This window comes from Vicugna pacos, chromosome 15, assembly GCF_048564905.1.
Source record: "Vicugna pacos chromosome 15, VicPac4, whole genome shotgun sequence".
NCBI lineage: Eukaryota > Metazoa > Chordata > Mammalia > Artiodactyla > Camelidae > Vicugna > Vicugna pacos.
The window spans coordinates 27930695-27958635 of NC_133001.1; the positions used below are offsets into that span (position 1 = coordinate 27930695).

Here is a 27941-nt window from a genome sequence, read left to right on the forward strand (position 1 = left end):
TTTTGCTTTTTGGAACTTTTTTCTGAATGTTTTGCATCCGTGGTTGGTAGAATCCATGGATGTGGAGCCCGCAGAGGCAGAGGATCAACTGCACTTCTGCCCTGGGAAGGAAGAAACCAAGATTCATGGGCATCCTTAATATTTACTGTAAGCTTTTAAAAAACAGACAAAATAATAGGTCTCTGAAAACTAACTGCCTGTTCAAAATGAGATGCCCTGGCTCTAAGGGGCTGTGAGATGAGTGTGTCAGAGGTGAGAGGAGATTATAAAAAAAAGTTTGGATTCTCTCCCATGCTAATTGCAATCAATTAGTAGGAGCTGTGAGGAGCAATGCAACTGGAATAGAACAGGATCCTATTCAGGATTCAACAGCCATATGCTGAAGAGGGAGAATGATGGATTAGCTGCAAGACAGTCGCTGTTAAATCAGCTGATTTTAATTCCTGAAACACACACACACACGAAGGGTACAAAGCAGTAGAAAAGTTTATGTCAGCCTCTGATGTTTACAGTTGGTTTGGGGAGACAGGTGGTTTGTGCAGATGAATCTAACGGCTGGTCATGCTGGATATTCCCATTGCCAAGTGAGAAGAGTCACTAATAAACAGCAAAGGAGTCTGGCTGAACTGAAGGGTTCACGGAAGGGGTGGGATGTTTGAGACCAGCAGAGGGAGATCGGATCATCAGAGAAGCGGGGCTGCGTCATCTCAGGCGATGGGAACAGACAGGAAGGCAGGAATTTGCATGGCAGTGTCCAGAAAGTGGGCAGTGAAATTGAAGAGGGCAGGCTGAGATCTGACAAAGGATTTTTTATTTTATAGGTTATGGGCAGGGTCCAAAGTCTCAGAAGAGGGTGGCAAAAGTGGGCAAGCTCTTTTGGTCTACTTGTAAAACTCCATCCAGGAGCAGTTCATTTGAAATAAAAAGGAAAATGGCTATCCCACTATAATCTGTTGCTCCTGTTAAATAGTATTTAAGGGAAATCCATTTAAATAGTCATCCCTACTCACAAGGAGCTTGCTACGTCATGTATAAGAAAGCTGCATAAAAATAGGATGCCCTACAGGTAATGAATAAGTACAAGTCACGCACCCCAGAGAAGTTCCCATTTAGCAAAAAGGAAAAATAAAATGAAAACTTTCAGGGAAAAGACACTTACTCTGTGGATGACAAAGATGGCAAGGACCAGAGAGTGCATGGAGCAGGAAGACAGGGACTATCCCATATCATGCAGGACCAGGAGAAACACGTGATGGACTGGGAGGGGGAAGGGGCAAATTCATTTCAGTGGGTAATTCCTTTTTGCTGGGGTACAGTTACAGTTTGCTACAGGGATGCGTTACTATAGCAGCAACCCTAGACAATGATTCCCATAATCCTGAAGGCTGCAGCTTTTCACTTCTCCATCCCCTAATCACCTCTGGAAGATGCAATTACTTTTCAGAAGTGACACTGATGGAAGAGAAGGGATAGCACTTCAGAACTCTCAGGGTGGGCACGGCTGGAAAAGCCCACAGGTGATTTTGATAATTTTATCTTCTGCCCTTTGAGTCACCCTCACTGCCCAGTACCACGGCCCTGAAGGATTATAAGAGGACATGAAAAGTTTAAGTCAGACAGGCCACTAGGAAGCCCCTCCAAAGAGTCCTTGTGTGGGTTTAAAGGATGTGGGCATTAGACAAGGAGGTTTATGGCTGTGGGGCACTGGTGTTTCCTCAGCAAGTCTGCTGTGTTTCTGAGTGTATCCTTTTCTGAAAGGTTCTCCAGTGCTGTATTGTCAGTGCAAGGGGGTTGCCTAGAATACTGTTCGTGTTCTAAGACAATGGAGACAGAGGTAAACATATACATTCCACCCCCAGGAATTGAGGACCACAAAGAGGTGTCAGCTCCATCACCCCGCTCAGCCACCCAGCAGTTTTGCAAGTGAGAACTTTTCACCACTCCCTGATGAGAGGTAGTTTCACTTTCTGATGGGTTTATAGTCTTTCAGCCCTGCTGTCTGGGTGGACTTTCTTCTTACATCACAGTGAAGGCGTTGAGAAGAAAGCACAGTACAAGAAACATTACTCAAATACGCGGCTTGGGAAGGGGGCCGTTATTCACGGAGCCTTCTGTTGTAAGGACCCCAGCAAATCACCCTAAACGTCACTTCCTCTACTTATATTTAAACAGAGAGAGCGAGCGAGCTGGAGGAGTTTGATATTTTCTTACAGTTTCCTTTTTCCTGACTCTCTCTGTACAGGATGATGTAGTTGTTTACTTTAAGGCTTAGGAGTCAGCCAGCATTGTATGAAAAGCTTTCCCACCAAAAAAACCCATAACGAGACAAACTCCTTTCCATGATGTTTAAGCAATTAGCAACACATGAACGGGCTTGCTCGTGCTCTCACTCCAGGAACTGCTCCTTCCTCCTATTGCAGGAGCCACTCACCCTGGGATTGGTGTTAAGGGAAGGCTTTCCATTACATGGGGAGGTGGGTAGTGGGTGGGGGTGGGGTGAAGGAGATCTTCACTAATCCCATCTCCAACCCTTTGTGAAATGAAATTCCAAACCTCAGCATGGCATGCTTATCCATAAAAAGGAGGAATAATAAAATTGCAAGAGATGTAAAAGTAAATCACACCTGCCCAGTTAGTGTGTTAGTTACGTTGTCTGAGGCAGCACAGAAGGCTGAGCACTAGGACAATGCCACGGACACTGCCCGAGTTCAAATCTCAGTTCTACTAGTTAGCTGTGAGATTTTGGAGAAGGCATTCTACCTCTCTGTGTCTCAGGACACACCTATCTCATAAAGCCCTTGCAAGGATTATACTATTATGTGCCAAGAGCTTTAAAAATGACTGGTATATAGTATTGCTGTAAAAACGTCACCTGCTCTTATCTGGGGCTTACAGAAAACATCCTATAAATGTTCGCTGCTGGTGACAGCCAGGAAAGCTATTTTCAACGAGTGGCAGGTATGGGGAAGGAAGGCACAGGACGGGGCATGTCCCCTACAGAGGATATGCCAGAATCTAGAAAGAACATGTATGCATACAGCTTAAAAGCAGTTAATTTATAAGATAATCTTGTAGATGGAAAATGAAGAGAAGTCTATGGCTTTCAGAGTCTGTTACCAAATGAAATGTTTGACAACGTCTCTTAGCTATGAAACAGGATTTTAAACCAAAGTAGTGGAAACTAGGAGAGATTTCTCCCCTAATCAGAGCTGCCTGCTTAGAGAGTGAAGTTGAGCAGGGTTCCTCCTTGAGAATTCTCAACCTGTGAACGGGAGGCCCCAGGCTGGGCTGAAGTGGGGGCCAGTGTTTCTGTGGGTGACCCCGAGACTTCAGCCCCCGCTTGGTCTTGGGGAGGAGGTAGGGCCTACACATGATCCTTCCAGCTAAACAGACCATGGGACCAGTTGCCACACTTCCTGTCCTTGAGACCAGATCTCACTGCCAAAGACAACAGGAAAGTCAAGACTTTAGTGGCAAAATAATATGCGGACACTGTCCTCAAGCTCAGTTTTTACGCCCGTGAGAATTGCTTTTTAAGAGGACACCATCATTTCAAATGTTAACATCTATGGTAGTTTGGGTACTTTCATGATCTCCTTTCATGGTCTCCTCTCCCCACTTTTATTATAGAATATACCTACAGAAGAATATATACAGATTTTCAAGAATAATCAAAACAAACTTCCTGGTAACCATGATGCATCTTGACAAACAAGATGGTTACTGGTCCCCAGAAGCTCCCTGATTGCCTCCCCTCCCCCAGTCCCCACCCAAGGGTAAGTGTAATCATGGGGTGGCAATCCCTAGTAATCACTGCCTTGTTTTTCTTCGTAGTTTCATTACCTCTGTGTTTCTCTCTAAACAGTATGTTGCTTAGTTTCTCCTTTCTGGGGACTTTATAAATGCGATGCTGCAAGTATCTTTCTGGGACCTGTGCCTTTTTGGTTTTACCCTCCTTTTTCATCACCACTCTTATGGTTGATGTCTCGGTTCTAAAGGGGTCTTTCTCTTGCCCTTTTAAAAGTGCCCTTAAAAACATCGCTCAAACATTCTCCCTGAAATATCATGACACAGCAATTGAGTCGATTCATTCTGTTCCATGGCATGGGAATTCCCTGCATGTTTTGGTAAACTGTGGCCAGTTCCTCACCTTTTTAATTCAAATATTATTTCCTTACATCAAAGCGACCTTTTGGGGAGATTTAAAGATCAAAGAAATGCATTCAAACCTTCCAAATGATAACCATCTTCCAGAAGGAGACACTTTCCCCCAAGAACCACATTCATATTTAATATTTTTTGCACTATGTTTTTCTTCTGTGTTTCTTTCCAGTTTTGTCCAAACACTCAGACTCCTCTCTATACGTGCCCTTCCTTATCTCTTAGGTCGAAATGTCCCTTTTTATGGTATTGGGATTTGAAGTTTCCCATCTTTACCTTAACCTTTGACCAATTTGTATAGATCTGCACAAAACACTCTAACTTCGTATTTTTCCCTCCAACACAAATGCCTATTTGGATCGCATGAGATGTTTACTCTGCAAACTGTTAGTACCATTTCCTAGGGGGGAGGAAGGAGCATCTGAATGCCTGTGCTTTGTGCTGAACTTCATGTACTCAAGATTCTGGAATTAACAAGTAGCTCAAAGAGCTCAACAGAATCTACCCTTCAGGGGATGTAGCTGCCCGGGAGTCACAGGGTTTCCGAGCTGGAAGCATCCATCTATCATTTTAAGCTTTTGGAAGGACCCCGTTTGTTCCCGCCTGTGGCATCCAGTAGATACTGACTCCCTTGTGCTTACCCAGTGCCTAGGACACGGGGCTGTCTTCAGTTCCCACGGTGATGGGCTGACCCCCCTACCCCGCTCCAAGCTAATGCGGGTTAGAGCCGCAGAGATCAGCACTGGGGCAGGCAGCCGGACGGGAGGATCCGAACTACATAAATATCCAGCTCTCTCTCAGACAGGCTTTGCCCTTTGTCACATAATGACGTGACCGCACAGAGCCAATCCCACTGCCTCTAATGGGCTCTCACCACTGTGCTCCCAAAGGATGGATGAGACCCATGGTTCTTACTCCTGTGACAAAGTCCTTCATGTGTGAGAAGGGAGCCTCCTTCCCAGTTGGAGTACGCCTGCTACTCCAGCCCACTCATGGTGCTTCTTCCAACATTCTAAGATGATTTTTGCACCATTCATTTCTTACACAGAATCATATTTCATTATCTGGCTTACTTGTGCTAGTCTTACCTCCCTAGAGAGACAAGAAATTCTCTGGATAACGGCTATGTCTTTTTCTATCCCAGAAGACCTGGTATTGAGCTGAAGACACACCAGGTTTTGGGAAAACCGTGGCTGTCTAAAGTTTACTAAAGCAGAACACTTCCTCTCTTACTGATGGATGCAGTCCCTGTGTCTTCCCTTCCCTGCTCCTCCTGAGCTGCTGTTTTTAATGCTTCTGGTTTTAGTTACTCTGCTTGATACCTCTACCCCTCAGCCATTCCATTTAGCCATCCAAGTGGGTCTTGCCAACCCAAGGTGTTTCCTAGCCGATTCTTTTAAAAACATTTTAAAAAAGGAGGTGGCTTTTGTAAGGTGAACAATCACACCTCCATTTATTATTTTCTAAAGTCAGAGTTGATTTTCAAGTTTTCTTTTAGCGGACCTACTCATACTTCTTCGTTAAGTTCTCTTTCAATTTATATACATCAGCAGATACCTCCTATCTCTCTAATAAACTCACCCTCAAAGAACTAAATTCTGGGTGGATTAGACCACGGAAGTACTTCAACATTGATGGCAATGTATTCCATTTGGTTGCACTTGTGTGTTTTTCATGTTAACTTTGGTGAATCTAGAAAGACTTGACAGGGCTTGATAAAGGAGACTGAATTTAAGTTATTACTTGACAAACAAAACCAGCGTAAGTTGGGTAAAGGCTGGAAGAAACTTTGAGAACAAAGACATCATTTTCCCCAGCGACTGCCATCCTCGGACTCTTACTGTCTGCACCTTCCATGAATCTTTCAGAGGACGAGGGAAGGCTATCATCCCCATCACCACCCGCGTCACTCTCAATGTGTCAGACCCATACCGAGCCATTGAGCCAGAAGGCATCAGCTAGAGGAGCCAGGGCCGGGTAATGAGCTTAGCTCCCTAGCAACCCGCACACAAGTGTTCCAGATAAAATGGATTACATACTGCTGATGAATTCCAAGTGAATATCCTATTGACTCAACAAAGGAGTTAATCTGTACCTCTTGCAACACCACAGGGGTCAAGAGAATTCTTTTTGTCTATGATCCCTCCTGGCATTCTCCCTGGAATGTTATGGTAAAATAAAATGCTCTGATGTGGTCAAAAGTGGATATTTCAACTTCCTATTGCCTCTGGGGGCGGGGGGAGTCCTTATAACGGGAAGAAGAGGGTCTGTTTTTCCTCCTATTTCTTTCCCAATACAATTCAGATTGCCTAAAATACTACCCACAATGAGTCATTCCCAGATGCGCTGGGTAACGGGCATAAGCAGCCTGGTCACCTCACTATAGACTGGTAGGCTGCCGTTTTATTTACATCTTGGTCTCTTGAGACTGTGGTTTGTGTTCATGAATCGTCAGGAGCCTAGTCTCCTCTGGGCATTCACACAAAAGGAAGTTTCTGGAAGCCAACTACCTGGGTTTGAATCCGGGATCTGCCACTTCCAGTTGTGGGACCTCTCCGGGGTCCTACCTGGGAAGGTTGATGTGAAGATTAAATGAGCTAATACACGTAAAATGCTTGACATTAAACCTGGCATGGAGCCAGTACTACACAAATTTTTGCTGTTATTATTGAGCCAAGGATGACCCTGAAATGGAAGGGTGACGACTAGACCACCTGGGTGACCCATCTCCCCCTCCTCTCTTAGATTAGGACAGCAGCCTCCAAAGACAAACCACCAGGGAGGCAGTTCTGTCTAGGATGTTCCTTACTGGAACCAGGAAACTTTTCTTCTTATACTGGGGAGTTAGCTTTAATACGTGACTCCCTTCACCCTTAGTGATAAGGAGACAAAAGGGCCAGCAAGAATTCACTGGAACCTTGTGGACTGAAAAAAAGCATTTAGAGGAACGATGCAGAAGCCAATGTACTGGCCCCAGTTTAAGCTATGGGGCAGGCAGGCAGGCAGGCAGAAGGACAAACCACCTGACTCTCGGGGACACACAATCAGAGATGTGCTCTTTACATTAACCTGGTCACACTTTTAAATGTGTCTGACTTTATCAGTAAGATTTAAGAGTAGATTTTATAATTAAGAAACAAAAATGGTAACAGAGCATTCATCCTCTGGTTAGGCATGGACTCCTTCTGGGAGAAAGGACGGCTCTTGGTCATCTTTGCTTGATGCCTTCCTGGTACACTTGTGAGATGACTAGATGGGTTAAGAGGTTGGCCCCTAGCTGTAGTTAAGGACAGTCTGGGCTCCGGTTAGGGGAAGGGGCTATATATTTTCTCTTTTTGAAGGTAGTGTGCCTGGGAGATCAAATCTACCAACAATGGTTTCTCAGCTCTGTTTTATGAACATGTGGCCAGCTGGTCAGAAAAGGTCATCCTCATAGACTAATAGAAGCACGACAAAGCTCTCAGTCCAGCTTGTTGGGGGGCTCTATCTATATAAAGTATATTGAACCCATTAGCTGGATAAGACAGAAGCTAAAATGTACTGTACCTGCTATGTGCTAGAAACTGTGCTGTGCTTTACTAAGGCCAACTGTAATACCCCTGGTAGTCCTCCTGCTGTAGGACCACTAGTCACTTCAAGTGTGTTTGAATTTAGAGCCATGACGTAGAATGCCTGCCTTGTGAACATAAAGGCATTGATCAGGGCAGGAACATTTAATGAACTGAGCTTTGAAAAATGAACGCTAGATAGAAGCATTTTCATTTGATTTTATCATTGTGCTTTGCTTACTCATGCATTAGCAACCAGTCAGTCTATAATGGCCCCATGAATGGTCCCCAATGATGCATTTTCACAGATCTTTAGAATCAGATGTAGGAAATCTTACAGACCATGTCATCTAACTCCCCTCTCTGTGCTCTTCCCTATGTTTAATAATAAGTGAGCAAGTCAATGCCCAGAGAAATGTCTCAGCCAAGCCATCAGTGGCAGAAGTCAGAGTCAGGACCAAAGTTTCCTGATTCACAGTGTCCTCTTTCCTGTATCCTGTGTTCCTTATAAATGGATAGGGCACACACATGACCACAAACAGCCAAATGGGATATACCCACCACCTGGCAAAATCTTCAAAGTCAAAGAATCAAGGGCCAGCAGAATTATCTGAAGTATCTGAGATCACAGGAAGAAAAAGTTCAGGTTACATGAGGAAAGCCCATTGCTGAAGCTAAATCATCTCAACAGACAAAGTAGAAGCTTCTCTCCAAAATGCCCCATGTAGATAAAATACTGGCCCACTATCGAAATTCAGTGTGGATCTAAAAATAGACATACTTTAAAAAATAAAAAGGTAAGTCCTGAAATTCAATAGATGGCACTGTGGGGAGACGGAAGGAAGGTCTGACGTCAACCAACGAGGAAACTGGCTTTGTTTGGTGAATGGGTTAGGTAATTTGGACCTCTGGTTTTAGATTTCTAGATGAAACTTTTAATATAAATTCAATCATTATGTACCCATTGAACCGTGGGGCAGATGATACCTTAGAGGTGTGTAGGTCACTTAATCCAACTGGCCGCAATCTAACCTCTGGTTTCCAGTCAATCTGGGGTTACACAACTGGTATTTTCTAGGGTATTAAGTGGAATACTCTACTTTCTTCATCGGTGGGCTGGCCTCCCCGGATGCAGAGGGAAAATGAATGGCCTCCAGCAATTCTTTCTTCAGAAGTTCTTCCCCACCGTCTTGGAGCTATTGAAATAGCCTCCTCACCAGTATCCCTGCTTTTTATTTTCCTCTTCAATCCATACCACACAGAGCTACCAAGCTGTGCTTCCTAAGTCATCACTTCCCATAACACCTTCAAAGAATCCTTCACTTCCAGAGTAAGTCTAAACTCCTTGTCTGGCATTGTAGGAACTCCATGGTTTTGCCAGAATCTCCTTAGGAAGTTGTCTCTCATGCTCTCCTGATAGGAGCCTGCTGTCCCAGCACAATATGGCATCACTCTCCCTAAATCTGGGGCCAAAAAGTCAAAATCCTCCCTCCCTGAAACTTGCTGTGCCCTGCTCCTCACCCTCCCCACCATGACCATTGCCCCCAGCCCCCCGAAAGAGCACATACCTCATCCATGGTGGTCCTTCTCTCCCACAGGAGGCAAGGGTAGGGATCGTTGGTCTGAATCCCAGCTCTATCACTAAACTATCTGTGTGACCCTGGCCAAGCTGCTAGGCCTCCCCAAGTCTCAGCTTCTTCCCTGGCTCAAAGAAAGGACAACACCTATGTCCCACTGGACTTGGATGAGCTTTATGAAACTGACTCTTGCACAAGGCTTGCCCCTTAATTGGTACTCAATAAGTCTCTCCTTCCTCTTTATCTCATACTACCTTTATTCTAAGTTACCATTTGATGTATATAATATCATCTGTCCTTGAACACAGAAGTCTCAGTCCCTGTTATCTCCCAATGGCATCTAATAAGGTTCTGGTACCGAACAGATTCTCATCTTCAAGTTGCTTGTCACTGGAGTAATGTCATACCTCAGTCACATTCTCTCTATTTCACTCTTTCTATGGTGGAAAACTTCTCTCGGTGAGCCAAAGTGGTTTCCATTAATGATCCAAACAAACTAGAGGCAGCACTCCCAGAGAACATGAGAAATCTAAGTTTTGAATCTGCTTCCAAAATTCCAACTCTACTTAAGTCTCAGGAATGTGTTCACTTTAATAAAGGAAAGATATTTATAATGAAAGAAACCTTCACGAAATGACACGTGCATATATAGATCAGATTATATACACAGAGAGTAAAAATCATAGATTTACTCCAAATTGTCAGCAAAGATGCAGTGCTCTTAAACTTTTTTTTTCCCCAAAGTGAATTCTTCCTTGGAAGATTGGTGTCTTACTTGGAATATTAACACATGAAGCAGCTGAATGTGTGACTGTTCTGGATGGAGTGGAAGGAGGAGCTTGAAGGTCTTTTCACCACAGCACACACAGGGTCTGAGTGTCCAGATGTGCGTGTGCACATACACAGCTCCCTACACACACACAGTAACTCCTGAGGCACCTGCACAGAACCTAACTCAGAAACTACAGTTTAGAAGAATCAGCAGATCATTTAGGAGGATGGGTAAATATATCCCACACTGGTGGGAAAAAAAAATCTACTAAACAAACATGTATACTTACGTATATGATGTCAAAGGAATTTAGATCTTGTTCTACAAGATGCCAATGTCAGAGTATTTACAAGTTGTACTCAAATTTATGTTACAGAAAGAGAGAAATATAAACAGGAGGAGGAGGTTCTGCCGCACAGAGGCAAGTGCTATCTGGGCAACACTGGGCTGTGCTTTCTGGTTCACTTACTGCTAACACTAGCTCCATGCGAAGCCAAGCATTTACTGGTGACCTACAACCCTCAAACTCAGGATTTCTCTACAAGAGGCCCTAGGAGACTGTGGAACCTTAGAAATCATTTGGTTAAATATTTAGTGACAATAGAAATAGTTACAATGTACCATTTGGTGAAACAGTTTAAAGTAAGATACCACTTTTATAAATACTTATGTATAAACAGATGTGTGTTTTTAAACTGGAAACAGACACATCAGTATGTCAGGAATAGTCATTAGACTAATTCCTTTTTTTTTGGTCTTTGTCTGAATTTTCCAAATTTTCTACAACAAATATTCTTTGTGATAAAAAATTAATGATTATTTTTTAAAAGCCAAGGCCAATAGCTTCTTAAGGAGAACAAAGCAATGGGTTTACCACTAAATCTCTCACAGGTGGTGTCCCCATGATGCCTGGGGCACAGTGCACAGTAGATGCTCAAGAAACCATGGCTGAATGGACAGGTGTGAGGGCCTCAGCCCGCTCCAGCCCATTTTGGATATAATCTCTGTGCCATGCCCTCTTTCTCCTCTCTTTTCTCTGGCACTTTTAGAAAACAGAAACATTTCCAAAAGTAGGCTGTAAGATCCTGCTACTCTTACCAGCTTCACAAGTATTAAATTTTTTTTTTAAATTCCAACCTCATTGAGTCCAAGTACACAGAGCTGTCAACCTTAGACCCCTTCTCATGTGTGTGACAGCAAATGGGGACAAGGGAGAAGGGGTTCAGAGGTGAGGATATCTGAAGTCTAGAATTTGGACAGAAGGGAGGAGGTGGAGACAATAACAACATGTGAACCACAAGGGCTATCGGGACACCTTGATTTCAATCCAGATTCTAGTACAGATCTTGTACTAGGCCTCTCTGGGCATCGGTTTTCTCATCCATAAAAGATAGTGACTTTACTTGTCTCAGAGACATCCTTAGGAATGTGTAGCATGGCTGATTTAAGTGAAGGCATTTGTCAAAGTAACTGTCCTATTCAAATGCAAGGTTTCCTTGGAGGTAAAGAATTTACCTGAGGCAGCAGCATCTTGGATTAAGAGCCAACAAACACGCAAGCAGGCAGTCGCAGGCAGTCACGACGCACTCACATATGTCTCTGTCCCAGGGGCATGGGAACAGTAGTTAGTTCTGCAACCTTTCCTTTCATCATGCAGAATGCACCCTGTTATGCTTCAAGACCTGGTCCTCCACCTCGGTGAAGCCTTGCTTGGTTGTGAAAACCATGATCTCCTCTTTCTGGCTTGGATTGGGCAGCCCTGGTCTGTCTGCACAGGGACATACCCTACCCCACCACACACACTCATTCTTTCTCTCTCTTTCTCCGAATCCCCATCTCTCCACAGGCCTCAGACCATCTCTCCTCAAGTGAACAGTGATGATAACCCCACTACCTTGACAGAGGCCCTATCATAAAAGCCTTGTAATGCCCCGCAGTGATCTCCATACCGCAGGTCCTCACTGAAGACGTCTTCGTTGGCTGATTAAAAGAAATGGCACTGCTGCTCAGCCTGCTCTAGGGCAGGACGGTCTTCAGAAGTAAGGAGACAGGGTTTATTGGAGTCTGATCGCTTTGATACTTGATTCTGCCAGCGTTAAGTCTGTACCCTCGACCATGGACCTCCTTTCACTGAAATCTATTAAAATTGACTGAGGCTATCACAGTTTGAAATCTTTTACTGGCAAGCATATTGACTTCCAAGTGGCTGTCCGATCCACAGACCACCTCATGGTGTTTAACTTCTCAATCTACTCTTGTGGGACATGCAACAAATCTAGTCAAAGCCCCTCTGACACTCAGCTGCCTCAGATGGTGTGTTCTAGTAGAAAAGAGACCTATACTCCATCCTCAACTCATTTACATTTAATCCGACATAGTCATCTCTTTCTTTAAATAAAATTTACAAACGACCTAATTTTTTTTTTTATTTTGTTTTGCTTTCACGTTTGCTGTGCTTCAAAAGAAACTGGGCTCCTTGAAACTACAATTTTCCCCCTGCATCGTCAACACTCCCTCCCAGCAGTTCTCACCCCATGCTCACACAGCTTATTGAAACTCATCTGAAAAATGTCTCTAGTGGCTTTTTAAGGATTTTTCCATCCCGCATTTCCCCAAGGGCAGTGAAGGGGGTCAGTGGAAGGAGATTCTCTAGCTCACCCTCTGTTTCCTTCTTAGCAACTCACACAGGCAAAGCCCTCCAGGAGCTGGCTTCCCAGGCCTGGCAGGAAATGCCACAGGGTGGGGGATGGGGACAATTAGGTAGAGACTCCTATTTTTAAAGAGGAAAAATCATGGATGAAATTATTTAAGTCAGGTTTTGCAGGATCCAGCTGGAAGGGATGATTTCACAATGGGGATCATACCCGGCAGCTAAAAATGCCAGAGAATTTTATCTCCTATAACTGCAAAAACAAAAGCAAAAACAAACCTACTACTCAGTGGCTCTCCCATCCCCAGCCTTCCATGGATGAATGGGAAATCAAGAGGCAATTCCTGAATCACTCCTCCCCCTAAGCCCTGACCTTGCCCATAACTTTCAGAGCTTAACTGAGTGCCTAGCTCAAAGAAGCAGGCTCACAGTATTACCCTCCTCTCCCTACCAAACAACATCTGATCTCAGATTTCCCTCTTTACTTTCTACATACCCTTCCTTTCTTCCTCTCCTTCCCTGCTGTTTTTCAGCCATTGACATTTCCTTGGAAGAAGCAGGACACAGACTGAGGTGGGAGTTCTAGTGTTGGAAAACTAGCAATGAAAATGAGATCTGGGGATACGGTCTAGGCTTCATCAGCACCTCTCTGCGTTTATCCTCTTCCGAATGGTACCCAGGCTTCAAGAGCCAGGTTAGGTGCCACCTCTTCCAGGAAGCCTTCCCCTCTGCCTTCTGCAGAGCTTCAAATGAATCACTTACAGGGTTCCATTAGAAGAGTCATCATGCTGTAGAATATCACTCTTTGCCTGTCTCTCTCCCCACTAAACAGCAGTCTACACATGTTCAGAGTTGGTATGTTTTGAGCTTTGCAGCCCCAGAATTGAGCAGTGTCTAGCCTAGAACAGATGCCCAATACATACTTGTATATTCACTGAATTAATTGCAGGCCATACCTCTTTTTTAACCAAGAAAAAATTATTGTATTTATGTGTGTATGAAAATATTAAATGCTGCTAATTCAACATCATCCATTTAAAAATCATCTGGCACTTTAAAATACAGAATTTTTAGTTTTTATCCCTATCAACAGATGGTACAGTATCTATAATTCTTTATGGCTATGTCAGTCTAGATGAGCATGATGTCGTTATAAAATAAGAATTATGCCCATGGCTTTTTAGGTATAAGAAGGAAGACCTGAGAATGAGGCTACGCCATCTTGGCTGGAGTCAGAAGTTCCTTACTCCCTTTCATACTGTACGTTTGTCTTTTAATTAAATATAGTTTTGTAGGTTTCTCTAGCTGTTTCAGATGATTCTAGCATCCCAAAGAGCATACAATATTGTGGGAACTCAAGTCAAACACATTGCTGTGAACTTGATCGAAACTGCAGTGACTGGCTTCATTTTGGGGGCTTCCTGACTTTTCTTGCAAGCACTGGAAAGCTAGAGCCATTTCATTTGCTTTTTTCCCTTCTAGATCCCATGGGGATTGATCAGAATACAGAAGCCAATAGAGGGTGGGCTTGGCACAGAAAAGGCCAAATCTTTAACTGTAACTTGGTCATTCAATGGGCTGTGGTAACCAGACTTAACTCATAACCTGACGTCATGACTGGCGCCAATGGGTTTACACAATCATCTCCATTGGTCACCATACCAGACATGGTACCTCACACACTTCTAAGCCCTGTCAGGCAATCTGTGTAGTTAATGGTCTGAAGTCTGTGTAATCTACCAGGAACTTCTTAAAGGAATCCTTCCTTAGCGGCTATTTCTTCCTACATTCGAAACAATAAAGGCTCACCTGAAAATAATTAAACTGGGCTTAACATTATTTCTGCTCTCTGTGTCACAATTAAACAAGGATAAAAGAAATCTTAATAGGATTGCAAGCAAGTCTTGTGTTTCTTAATCATGTATTAGTCTTTGTCGAAACCAGACTTATGGTGGCTCAGAAAAACTGTCCTTTCTTTTCAGGAAAAATGAAACTAAAGCAGGACTGAACTATGGCTACTGAACTCAGCTCCCAATCCTGTCCCAATCCTCTTCACTCTTCAAAACCCGGACTGAGTTCTTCCTCCACCTCCAAATTCAAAAGAGCACCCCTTCCTCTGAGTCCTCCTTGTTGAAACGTCTTCCCCCAGAATGTAGCTACTCAATGCTGTTTGCCATGGAAGTTAGTACAACCTCCATCCCATACTGAGTAAACTCCTCCACTTGAGAATCACCTTCCTTTTTGCTAATAACTCCACACCCAGCACCTACTTGAGTCAGGTGAGTAACAGCTACTCTTTAACACCCTGACCTACTGCTTGTCATAGGAAAAGTCACATTTTCTAACAGTTAAGTTGGGGGTTTATGATTCCTCATAAGATTCCTTTCATTAGTAAGCTAAGGTCATTGAGTGAGGTAAAAATGTGGTTTGCTTTAGAAAAATCATATGAACACACATCTGTCATGTAAAGCAAGGCATGCCATGTGCTGCTGAGTAATGGTGGCTTGGGAATTGCTCCCATAACTGTGTCTACCTGACATCGGCCTAAGAGTTAGGAAACCTCTGAACTACAGAGGAAAGTCTCTTCTCTCCCCAACCTCATCCCCTAGCCACCCAGCCACCAATCTCCATGTCAGCTTGGTCACTGTTCTGCCATAAAGGAAATGCATGGTGTCACTGGATGTCATTTTGTGCTCCAAGACATCACACAACAAGGACCCTCAGCCTTGATATTCTACAATATACTGCAAACACTGCTCATGCTGAAGACATCATTCCCACTCCCCCACTCAGTCACCAAGAGTGTGGGGAAGCTGATCCTCCACTTTGGCTCCCCAAAGTCCACTGTGACAGGGGATTCACAGGGTCCCTACAACTAGACTGGACCCTTCCTGGGATGTTGCTCTTGGCAATGTGTTCCAAGGAAGAAAGCCAGTGTGGATCCCTGCCTAGGAAACCACCTCAGACAGTGAAAGAGATGGCTCACCTGCCAGAGGTAGGGGAAGAGGGGAGTCTCCCCAAAGAGGGGACACTATGCTGAGTCAGACTCAAAAGAGTAGCAACGTGATATCAGAGTAAGTCCCCACTGGATGGAGAGTCCCAGAGATGAGAATGGTAAGTCCGACTCAGCCAATACAAAGTGCTTATGGGCAAAAGACACTGACTTCTCTGAAATCTGGTTTTCTCATTGGTGCAAAAAGAAGAGTAGAAGAGAATTAAAAAAAAAAAATCTTTCAGCCCTCCAACTCTGATAGTGACCAGCTACTGGGTGTTGAGGCCTTTGATGGGCACTATGGACAATAAAGAGATATGGGACACATTTCTCATTAATCTAGAATTATGCTCAAGAGGAGTAAAGAGGAAAATTGACCTCGTTATTGATCCTCTTTTATCTCATTGGGCTCTGTGTGTGTATACATGCACAAACATGTAGGGACCCCCAAGTCCAAACATTACATAACACACATCCAAAAAGAGGATAGCTAATAAGACCTTCACTAGTTCAGAAAAGGGATTTCCAGATTTTCAGAAGATATTTTGAATTCTCCTGAGAGATCAGAGGGTTCAGAAAAGTTCCATTAGATCAGTGTTTCTCAGTGTGGAATAGGTAGTGATGGTGAGGTGAAGCTTGGGATCAAAGAATTGAGAAACAAACAACAAATGACTAAAAAACTAAAGATTCAACAATGAAATCAAAAAAGAAATTAAAAAATACCTTGAGACAAACAACAATGAAAACACAACCACACAAAATCTATGGGATGTAGCAAAAGCAGTCCTAAGAGGGAAGTTCATAGCGATATAGGCCTTCCGCAAAAAAGAACAATCTCAAATAAACAACCTAACCTACCATGTAAAAGAATTAGAAAAAGAAGAACAAACAAAACCTAAAGTCAGCAGAAGGAAAGAAAGAATAAAGATCAGGGAGGAAATAAATAAAATAGAGATTAAAACAACAACTGGAAAAAATCAATCAAACCAAGAATTGACAAACCTCTGGCCAGACTCACCAAGAAGAAAACAGAGAGGACACAAAGAATTGGGAAACAGTAGATTAAATAAAAGATATATCATTCATATATATATATATGAGATATATATATATATCCCCCAACTGCAGGTCTCCTTAGGGATTTTGCTAAGCAAAAGCATGTTGAGATACTCTAAGAGAGGTCAAGATCGCAGTATCTCAAACTATGGGCCACAGAATCTTTTATTCTTGACAGTTTCTCAAGTGAGGAGGGTTCTAAGAAATACCCTTTGGGAAACAGTGTACCAAAGAGACTGTAAATTCCCTGAGGTCAGGGACTGCTGTATCTCTGGCACCTGGCACAACACTGGACACATGGAAAGGATTCAATAAAATATAATAAAAATTTGCCAAATGACCAAATGAGAAATTGTTGAATTCTAAATGGAAAGACTGGCATTCCCAATGACATGGTGGGAACAGTATACCAAAGAGCAAGGAGCCATCTCTCCAAGATGGCACACTTCCCTGTCTGGGCTCCAGAAGGGGATAGGTAAGAGTTTCAGGTGAGGTTGCCTTTGTCTTCTTAAGAAGCCAAGGGCCACAAATCCATAAGGCATCCTAAAAGACCTTCACTTATTTTTTTTTCCCCCAGGAAGAGGTAATAAACGAAGAGCTTAATGAAGAATGTTGGCATTTCTTTTCTTTACTAAGAATAAGTAACAAATCAGTTAATGACACTCATAGGTCAGACTCCATAACGCACTTACAGATTATCTTCGTTTCTTTACTGCCATCTTCTGGTCCCCAGACTCCTCCTTGGTAATTTAAAAATGCTATCTTCTATTTGTGTTTCATGATGACATTTTAAGCACCTGTTCGCATCCTTTGCCTTATATGGCACTACACAATTTAGATGTGGTTTGGGTGGCCTTTGCTGCCTTCAGATCAAATGAAAAAAGAGTAAAGAACTTAAGTGATTTGCCTAGTGACAAAAAGTCAGGAGCAGAACTAACCATGCCTATTGTTTTCTCCAAGGAGCAAACACCGGGGTTAGTCATTTGGCTTTGTCTAGCTACATGTGCCAAGACTTCTATCGCCCTCTCATCCCTTCACAACCACAACCTTGGATGGAAAATCCCTTGCCCTAAAAAAAGAGAATGCTGTTCAAATATACCCTGATCTTTTCAAGGGTAAAATCCATTCTACTTTACAAAATCTTTTGAGAAAAGAATGAAGAGGATCTATGACTGATCTTTTTTTTTAATATGAGAGTCAAAATACCATAGTGTCCTACAGCGCTGCCAAGATGGCGGTCCACCAGCTTCTCCCGAAACATACCTTGGTCTGGAAGCAGCAATAGAGTTGGGTTAGGTACGGGTGTTTCCGTGCCAGAGCCAAAATCCTCTTCTCTGTCATAGTGCAGTCCACATCATCATCCTGAAGGATGACATCCTTCTTTAGGACCTTCACAGCATATACTTCATCTTTGCCTTTGAGCTCCGCCAACATGACCTGTAATCAACCAAAATCATGCTTGTAAGTCTCTATACATGAAGAGAATCAAAAAAAGAAACCCAACTCAATACGAAATGCTTTAAAAACTAACTCCTTTTTTCCTTTAATTTTTTCCATTAATTTAAAATAGTATAACACTATTAAAGAAACAGTTAAGAAAAATTACTCATTCTAATACAGCTAACTACAGTTCTTTTTAATCTCTAACAGTCTCTAGGCAACGAAAAGTTCAGTGCACATCTGTTCAATAATTATGCATATGTTTATAGAACTTGTTGTACTTGCAGTTATAGTACAGCATATATAGCACAGCTTTTTTATTAACTGAACATTATTTTATAAGCATTTCTCTACACGGTCTCCACAATTACCATGGTTGCTGATACTCAGTTCTAGCAAATCAATAACAATTTATTTAACCATTTACCTCATATTACACACCTGAATTTCATCTATTAAGTATTATATAAATAAATTTCATGAAGTGTTTTTGCACATATAATTTTTTTCTTTACTTTAGATCATATCCTTAAGATGGAAAGTCTTAGAAGTGGATTACAGAGTTAACTATTTTGCACATTTCCTGACTTTCAAAAAGAATGTACAACATAACCTGCCACCGGCAATGGAGAAATGCTTTAGTTTCATGGCGATTTACCAACGTTGGGTTCTTTCACTTAAAAAGCTTTTTTGCTCATGTGATGGGTTTTACCTCAATGCTGTTTTACCTTGTAATGAAACGCTAAAAATCTTTGTTTTCTAATTTAGTTCTTTTTTGAGTGAATTGCTTGTCAGTTTCCTCTGTCTAGTTATCCACTGTTTCATACTATTTTCTTACGCACTGTATGAGCTTGGCATATAAAGATACTATCACTTTTCTTTCTGCAAAGGTTTTCCAAGCCTGTTTTATGCTTTTCTGATAGTTTTTTTCCCTATTGAACAGGATCCTTTATCTTCATGTAATTGAATCTGCCTTCGTTTACCTTTATGGTTTCCTCTATAGCTTTAAAGCTGGGAATGTGATTCCTTTTCTAGAGAGCAAATCAACAGTTCTATTTTCTTAAAGTTTTCTGATCATTTGATATTTTTGCACTCATTTCCCTACAAATGTGACAAGACTTTTTCCCATTAAACAACTCCTAAGCACAGTATTCCAGTCATCAGAGTTGAAGAGCAGTAACTCAGAGGCTTAATGAAGGCGTTCAGGATGTTAACCTGAAGACCTAAATGCTCCAGAGTCATCAAAGTTCCCATCCTGCTTATACCATATGGAAACCTCCAAACTCTGAGCCTGCTTCTTTCCCCTTGCATCTTGCTCAAAATTAAACTAAGTCCTGCTTATATCCCAGAGTTATGCCTCTCCAGAGGATGGGGGTCTGCTTCTTATTTAACCAGTCTGCAAAGAATGTGACTGCTTCAGCTTTTGCCATTTAAGTAAACCCTGGTTCCTTTCCTGCCACAGCGATCTCAGGATGAGATGGGGCAGGTGAGATGGCGTGGGAACAGGCTCTCATACCCTGGGGGCTTCACAGAGCCACTCCTTTCAGAGACTAGTGGAGCGGGTCTGCAGCTCAGCCTTCGAGAGTCCAGGACCTGTCAGGGCATGTGACCCCTGGGAGCTCCCAGAGGCGGCACCTGGGCCCCAGAGCACAGCCACTCTGCTCTGGGAGGTCCTAGAAAGACAACTCCCACTGACCTCTCGGCATGGCTTTGAGAAGAGCAAGGGAAAAATCAGGGATCTGAGATGAAATGGTAACCTGCTTCCTAGGCTCTCTGCCCTTCCATCTTCTCTCTAAACTGAACCAGGATTATTTTTCCATTCACCCCACCTTCAGAATGGTTGCTGATCACCCTGACTGTTTGAGAGTACACACCCTGCACCCATATGCCACTCTCACTCCGTGTCGCTCCCGGGGGAACAGGATAGGGAGAAAGCCACCGAGGGCAGCGGACCCTGATCCAAGACATGGTGATTATTCTTACTCTCTTGGCACAGGCAGAGGACAAACAAGATGTTTAGTCAGTGCCGGAGAAGTCAGTTAAATAACATTTAATTTCCAAAGTAGTATGTGCTAAAATCTGCTTTGAGCCCCAAGTTCACTGAGGGCAGAGATTCGAGAGTTCATTTTCAAAGTCTTCATCATGAATTAAAGCTAGAATTTCAGGGGAGGGTAACAGATCAGTGGTAGAGCATGTGCTTAGCACACATGAAGTCCTGGGTTCAATCCCCAGCACGTCTATTTAAAAAACAAAACAGAATTTCAGGTGGATCTCTGAAGGGAAGAAAGCTATTGCTACTATTACTGATAATGGGATCCCAAGCACATGGAAAGCAAATGCATCTGTTCAAAGTGCTTTCTCATCTGCTCTCTCACTTGACTCCTGTCCCCATTTGACGAACGAGAAAAACTAAATCCCGAAGAGGTTGACCGACTACACTAACGGCCCACAGCTAATTAGCAGCAGAACCCTCGCTCCCATCTGCTTGGCCTCAGGCCATTTACCTTCAGACAAGGAAGGGAAATAGAACTAGACCAGGCTGAAATGCTCATCACTTAGTCTTAGATCAAACCAGCAGTCCCATCCCCGATCACACAGACCTTGCCGAAGCTGCCTTTGCCCAAGACCTTGATGAAGTTGAACTCATCCAGGCCCAAGCGCTTCGCTTGGCCCTGCCGGACTTCACCGTTCTCGCCCGGGCTCGCCAGCTGGCTGTCGGTGGACGATGTGGTCCTGTGCTCCTCCCCTCGGTTGTCAAACGACAAGGCCTTCCGGATGTTGTTTTCAAGTTCTTTTATTTCTAGGGCCAAGGGGAACAAGACATGCATTAGTGCAGACCTCATGAGCCCTTCCCACTAGGATTCAATACTCAGAATTTCCCCACCATGAGCTCTCAACCCTCTTCCTGGTTCTTCATAGCAACAGACCCAGTGTGATGTCCCTTTATGGTCCTTCATTTGCTCTGCATACTTTCACTGGCACCTAACATACAGCAAGGCTTGGGTGCAAAGAAGCAGAGGACACGGTCCCTACCAACTGCTTCCTTTAGATCTTCCTTTTATGCTGGGACCAGGCCACCTCTCTGAAAGCCCATTCCATTATCCTATATGTTGTGCAGGAATCCTGGCCTTCTCTGGAAACTTACAGGGTCCCAAAGGCAATAGGGACCCTTCAAGTTTCCTTTGAAAATTAGAACAAGGACTAATGGAGAACCGTCGTCCCAGTCATTATCAGTGATGTAATTACCTCAGTAGCTGGAACTAAGAAGCCTTTACCTCCTAGGGGCTTTATTTGTCCTTGGTGCTGGGTTCATTCTAAATACCCATCTTACACAAGGTTATTTAACCAAATGAACAACAGGCTTATCATTAACCAAAGAATTGCTTCCCAAGAGTGACACGTTGCAAACTTCTCTCGGATGGGGAAGGGATTCCTCAGCGCAATTTCACAACTCTGTCATAGTCCTGCACCCCGCCAGAGTATGTGACCTGAACAACCAGGGGTTGATAACACTGGGTGATCCTTTGACCTTAACTATTTGAGGAAGCTTCATTGTGAGCTATACATTCACCCAGACATACACTCCTCTGTGGGGAAATGGGCATCTCAAGCATAATCCATTTTTTTTTAATTTTGGGGGGAGGTAATTAGGATTATTATTTTTTTAATGGAGGTACTACAGATTGAACTCAGTACCTCATGCAGGCTAAGCATGCGCTCTACCGCTGAGCTATACCCTCCCCCAAGTGTAATCCACTTTTAAAAGACGCTCATGAATAACTGGGTTCACAAAAGGGCAACACAAACTATTAAGCCTTGAAATCAGAACCAGGCATAAGTGACCAGGTGCTGCTTAACATTAAAAGAACTTTGGCTTTTTTTCAGGAGGACAGAGGCCCATGAGAGCTCACTCCAGGAATCTGGAGATCTTTCCTAGATCAGGAGCTCAGCTCCTCTGAGATGTGTCAGGGCAGGGGTAGAGGAGGGGTGAGGATAGCTTCTGAGTCCACAGATATGCCTGCACCAATTCCACTGTTCTCGATCACTTATTCTTAACTAAGCATAACTTCTAGTCTCAGCAGAGAGCTGAAAGTCTCCATTCCTAAGGCTAGTTATTACACAGATTTGAAAGACAGAACTTGGGTGCTTGAGGATGCCAAAGCTTAAAGAAAATGTCTTCCCATGTGTTCTTATAACAGAGGAAAGAGAAACTGTGTCTGATTTCTGTTCTGTTCAATAATGCCATGTCTTGCTAAGAGGATTTTCAAATCCATCTGTGCTCATAACACTGCTGGGAAAGACTGGGTACCCGGACTGACTACGGACAAAGAGAGGCCCTGGAGGCTCAATGTCCTGCTCGGGCTGGACAGCATGCAGGGCAGGAGCCAGACCTAGAAACCGGTCACCTCACTCTTACTTGGGGTCTCTTTACCATGTAACTCTGTCTCCTTGAAGCTCAAACGATGTCTCAGCATTAAAAAGAGAAACGTGAAAACAGGCACACTGGCCCGGGGTAATACCTTTCCATTTGGAGGCTGCAAGCATACCGTCAGATGACTTAAGAATGGGTCAAATCTTTTTTGAAATGAAGCAGAGTACAAAGACACAGAAAATAAATCAGAGCCACATGAAGAGGGACTCAGACCAATTATTTTGCAGCCTCAGGACTGGCACATACCCCTTCAGCTGTTTTAGCTACTGCTGGGTAAGAAGAGCTGGGTCACAGTCATGACCTCCAGGGAGGGTTCAATGACACAGATCCTGAGAGGGGTCCCTCAGCTGGGGGGATTTGGTCTCACCCTCACCACTGACTTAGCTCCTGACCTTTGGACAAACCTTTACATCTCTCTGACCTTCCACTCCCCGCTCTATAATCTGGGTAAGGCAGCATGAACAGAGAGTTGCTATGAGCAGAAAATGAGGATAAAGAAGACCGAAGTGGCTACAGAAAATCGAGGCTCTCCTGCTATGATTCAATGATGATTAATCCTGTTCTGCAGATGCAAACATCCCTTCCCAGTGAGGTCTGGTTCTGGTCACCAGAGGGGAAAGTCTTAAGTTTGTAAGTCCCTCCTTAGCCTCGGCATTCTGGGATGCTTGCAGAATTCAGAAACCTTTGATTACTTTAACATATTCTCATAGGGAAGGAGATATGCTAAGCTCAGCTTCAGAGGGGAGTCAGGCCTAGGTCTGGCTTCCTCCCCACTCCTTCCGGCAGTTTCTTCACCAGCCTCATCTTCCTATCCCCTCCCATACTCCCACGCCAGGATGGGAGACGTCTTCCCCACCCATCCCGACTCCTGCCCTGATCTCAGGCTTTGGGTACAATGATTAGACTCAGGAAGGAAGGAAATCAGAGTCAACTGACAGGCCTGGGTGCAGACACTGAGCAGAGCGAGCGGTGAGAGAAGACTCTACCCTTCCTGTCCTACACGTGGAGCCAGGGAAAGAGGCAAGAGGAAAGAACCAACCACAACATCCCACGTTCTCTGGCTCTCACCCTGTCTGGGAGGGGTTTAAGGCAGGCACAGCCATGTTGTGCCTCACCCTCCAGAGAGCCTCGGAGAGTGAAAGCACAGCTCATGAGTCAGCGGGGAAAGGCTATCTGAAGGCCTTCCAGGGCTGCTGGCTGTTTCAGCTCACAAGGCTGTTCCTGGGTGGAGAGGCCTCAGGCTCCTTGGTGTTCGCAAGGACAGAGCTCAGAGGTAAAGAAGCCAATCTGAGGGTCTCACCCTGATCACAAGGGGAGGTGGGTGCTGACTTGGATCGGTCTTCCTCAGATGGTGAGCTTCCAGAAGCAGGCTGCGGGGACTCAGCACCGGCAATGAGCTAGAGAGGGCGAGAAGGAGGGGGGAGAGGCATCAGAAGGCAGCGTGGTAAGCTTCCCTGAGGTCAAACGCATCAGGATACAACACCAGGGGCCAGAGGGGCCACTGGCGCAAGGTGGCACTTGCTGAAATGATATTCTGAAGGCAGAGACTCAAGGTTTCATTTGCCAACAAAAAGGAAGGAAACAAGAGACATCAGTATGTTCAACTTTATTCTACCCAAACACAACTGACCTTTCTAAGCAAAGCTCAACTGTACCCCTTCCATGAAACCTCCCTTACCTACCCAAGCAATGCAAGTTACTTCATCCACAGCAATTTGGCACTTGCTGTCTCTAACACTGACTTGGCATTTATTCATCATCTTGTTCAGCTTTATTTAGTTTGGGGCTCTCTACTCAGGTAGACTGTAGGTTCTTTGAAAGAAGGCCCCTATCTAGTATTTGCATTGCCCCTGGTGACTTGCACAAAGTGATAAACCCAAAAGACCTCAATAAATATTTTCAGATATATTGTTATTTGTCAGCAAATCTTAATAAGACACCCCCAGTGAAGTCTATTTCCTGGCATAGATGCTGGCATATCCATTTTAAGTTCCGTTAAAGTTAGAGGTTGGGACTCAGAGACCACAAGCACTTCTGCTCCCTTTTCCTCCTGATCTGTTAGATCTGCTAGCTCTGCACACGTTTTTTTCTGGATGCTGGACTCCTTGTGAGGGGCAATGTGAAGGGAACCAAAGTTCCAGCAAACCTGAGCTCCTGCAAAGGAGCCCTCCTCGCTTCTGACCAAGGGCACTTGTCTCTCATCCTCTTGTACTAACCTGAGCTCCCCTACTTGGTTCACTTGGCTTTTTCCCACTTTGGCAACAGATGCATCACAGTAATAAAAATAATAGGACTGAAGTCCCTTGGCCTTTTACTCTGCTCCTTCCTGAATTTTTCCATGTTCTCCCAAATCTAAGATAGACAGATGATGTCTGGCTACTGGATTATGGTCCATGTAAATATGGGGGAGAGGGCACGTACTGAGTTTTCTTTGAAGTCTTTCAATTAATAAAGATTCTGTCTCAGCTTACTTCTAGCAAGGAACAAAACCACATCTCCTGAACGGCGCTGTCTGAAGAACTCACAAACGTGCATGTTCAACATTGTCATCAAACGGTATTTGTCTACCCTACCTCCTTGGTGGGGCCCCAGACTACTGAGAGCTGACATTCTGCTTCAAGTCCAATTCTTTGGCTCAATAACTGAAACCCATTTCCACCAGAGGGATTCACAGACCTGAGAAGAGCCACAGTTAACCAGGAGAAGAGAGTCTTTTTTTGGCCAACCCTCACAAAACAGCTTAATGGAAAGGCAAAGAGGAAGTTTAAGAAGATGGAAACAACACAAACCTTCCTGTTCAAGGGAAAAGGCTCCTCTGAGGGGCAGCAGAGAAAAGGTGTGGGCCGCTTTAAAATGAGAAGGGCAACATGGAGGCCTTTAGGAGGTCTTTCAGGGCAAATTTTAGGGAGAACATTTAGAAGTCCAGATTGCGGAGGCACCCAGAGTCAGACTTGCTTTTCTAGTAAAAAATGTCTGACACTGGGCCACGGTGCCAGTGCCCACCCCACCAGAATTTCCTGCCCAGTTAGCAGGGTTCTGCTTTTCTCAGAAGTCACTCTTTCAGGAACCTCTTACATTTTCTAGGCTAGGCGCCAAGGCTAAGAAAGGCCTTCAAACAAAATGCTACGGATGCCTTTAGCTCTATTTACATCTGCGGGCCCTGACTTACCAAAATAGCATTTTAGCAAATGGATCTCTTCCTACTGACATTCAGAGTGTCACTTGGATAGAGACAGGGCTTTGGTCTCCAAAGACAGGCCCAGATGTCTCATGTCGTGGGGCATTAATAACACTCCTCGGGCAGCGAGTGCCAGCACTATCACAAATCTCCTTGGCTTGCTCCCTAGGAAAGAATGTGGTTCCAGCTCTCCATCCATTTATCCTGATTACAGTGATACCAGAGGCAAAGGTCAAACCCTGACATTGCTTTTATGCCAGTCCCGGAGGCAGATCAGTCTATGGCCCTATCTAGAGAGGAGCTTTTCCCGGAGGGAATTTCGAAGTCCTCATCTCGAAGTTAATGTTCCCCTAAGAAACACAACACTGAGGTCTGCTTGGCTTTTCTCCACTTCTGGAACCAAAGAAGACTTTAATGTTACCTACCTGACCTTCTCTTTTGCTTTCTTTTTTCTTTAAGCACATGCTACTTTGAGTATAGTGTCTCAAACCCAGCAGTCTTACCACTTCACTCCAAGGGACTCTCAGGAAGTCAGCAGAGATGTAGGCTCACAAAATGCTCCAGAAACACCACCAAATAGCCAGTTACCTTTTTCCTCCTCTGGCCACTGTTGGTGATTTTGTCTGGAGTGACACCTAGGTCAGCCAGCACTTTGGCAATTCCCCTGGCATCCACGCCACAGATGGGAGCCACATTGGTCTCGCAGCGCCGGTGAACGTTCATCTTGCAGACTGTAACGAGACATGGAGAAGAGACTTCCAAATGGTCATGGCCTAAAATGGTACCTTATTTTGTTCTACTCGTAAAAGGAAAGCATGTTCGTTTGCTAGAATTTGGAAAATGCAGAAAAGCCCAAAAGAGAAAAATTTAAAAATCACCCATCACCCCATCACATGGAACTAAAATCATCCATCAAACCACCATACAGAGATACCCACTGTTCATGGATAAATAAAAATTACATTGAGATTTCCTTTCAGGGAGCAGAACACTGACCATTAGTTTACTTGAAGAAAGTTCATTTGATGGTGAACCCAAATGTGTCCCCTGTGCATAATGCACTCTATTAACTCTGCTGAAATGTGGGGGTATTACCGAGAGAGGAACCCCCAGAGTAGAGCCTGTCAGGATGCTCATCTGAAAATGAGACTGAATGAGATGACCTTCCAAATCCAAAGTCCAGCTTCAAAGGAACAAAGGCCATACTTGAGTGTCTCTGTTTTGTCCACATCACTTAGCTGTCCTTAGTGCAGGACATCAAAGTTGAAAATATAAACTGTTTTGGTTTCCAGTCCAACATGTCAGGAGCTTGGAAGTTGTTGCTCTGTCCTAATGAATAAAAAGCTGAACAAACTGACAGATCAACAGCTCTTCTTAAAAATTATTGGAGTATTAATGTCACAGGGCAAACCACTGCACCCAGTGGGAGACACAGGTAGGTAACTACAATGACTCACAACTCAGTGGTGCAGAAACTCTCAAGCAGCCACTCCCACGGAAACCAGCACAGGGCAGGGAAGCCTGCACTGAAATTGGCAAATTGCTGGGGTCCCAGAGTGGACAAGTCTGAGAGTCAAAGACTCGGGGCTTACCCCATCATAGAGACCCCTACATTTTTGTTTTACCTCTAGTTGTCTGACCAGGTTCTCACAGTGAATACTGGAGGAAAATTCCCTTATGCTTCTGACAGGGGGAGAGGGAAAGTATTTTGAAATACACTAGAGTACTCTGTTCTTAACAAGGCCTGCTCTCAGGAGAAACTATTTTAACAGAGACTGAACTATTGTAGCTTTATCAGATCATAACCGACCTAGGCGAAGGGAAATATCCAACTCTAGCCTACTCTAGCTATCCTGTTCCACATTAGGGGGAGGGCAGGGAACCCTTAGAAACACGTATGAGGGTCATAGGTCAGAGGCACAAGCTCACCAAAAGACTGAAATCTAATCATGAGACTATAGAATGCTTCCCTTCCCCCACACTCTAGCACCATATTTCTAAAGGCTTATTTGCCGTGGTTCCTTTTACCCCATATATCATGTCTGATTATCAAGAAAAAAATTACAAGGCATACTAAAAGGCAAAAACACAGCTTGAAGAGAGCAAGCAGCAGAACCAGACCCAGACCAGACATG

At 44.0% G+C, this 27941-nt stretch overlaps 1 protein-coding gene across 1 annotated transcript in view; it reads right to left on the reverse strand.

Moving 5' to 3' along the window:
• Positions 1 to 27941, reverse strand: part of PRKCE (protein kinase C epsilon) — a 472021-nt gene that overhangs the window by 126899 nt on the left and 317181 nt on the right. The window contains exons 7-10 of the mRNA XM_006216450.4: positions 26395 to 26537; positions 23929 to 24025; positions 20797 to 20996; positions 18020 to 18193 (exon numbers count right to left, since the gene is read on the reverse strand). Of these exons, the coding sequence (XP_006216512.1) occupies positions 18020 to 18193; positions 20797 to 20996; positions 23929 to 24025; positions 26395 to 26537 (614 nt within the window). The remainder of the gene's footprint in view (positions 1 to 18019; positions 18194 to 20796; positions 20997 to 23928; positions 24026 to 26394; positions 26538 to 27941) is intronic.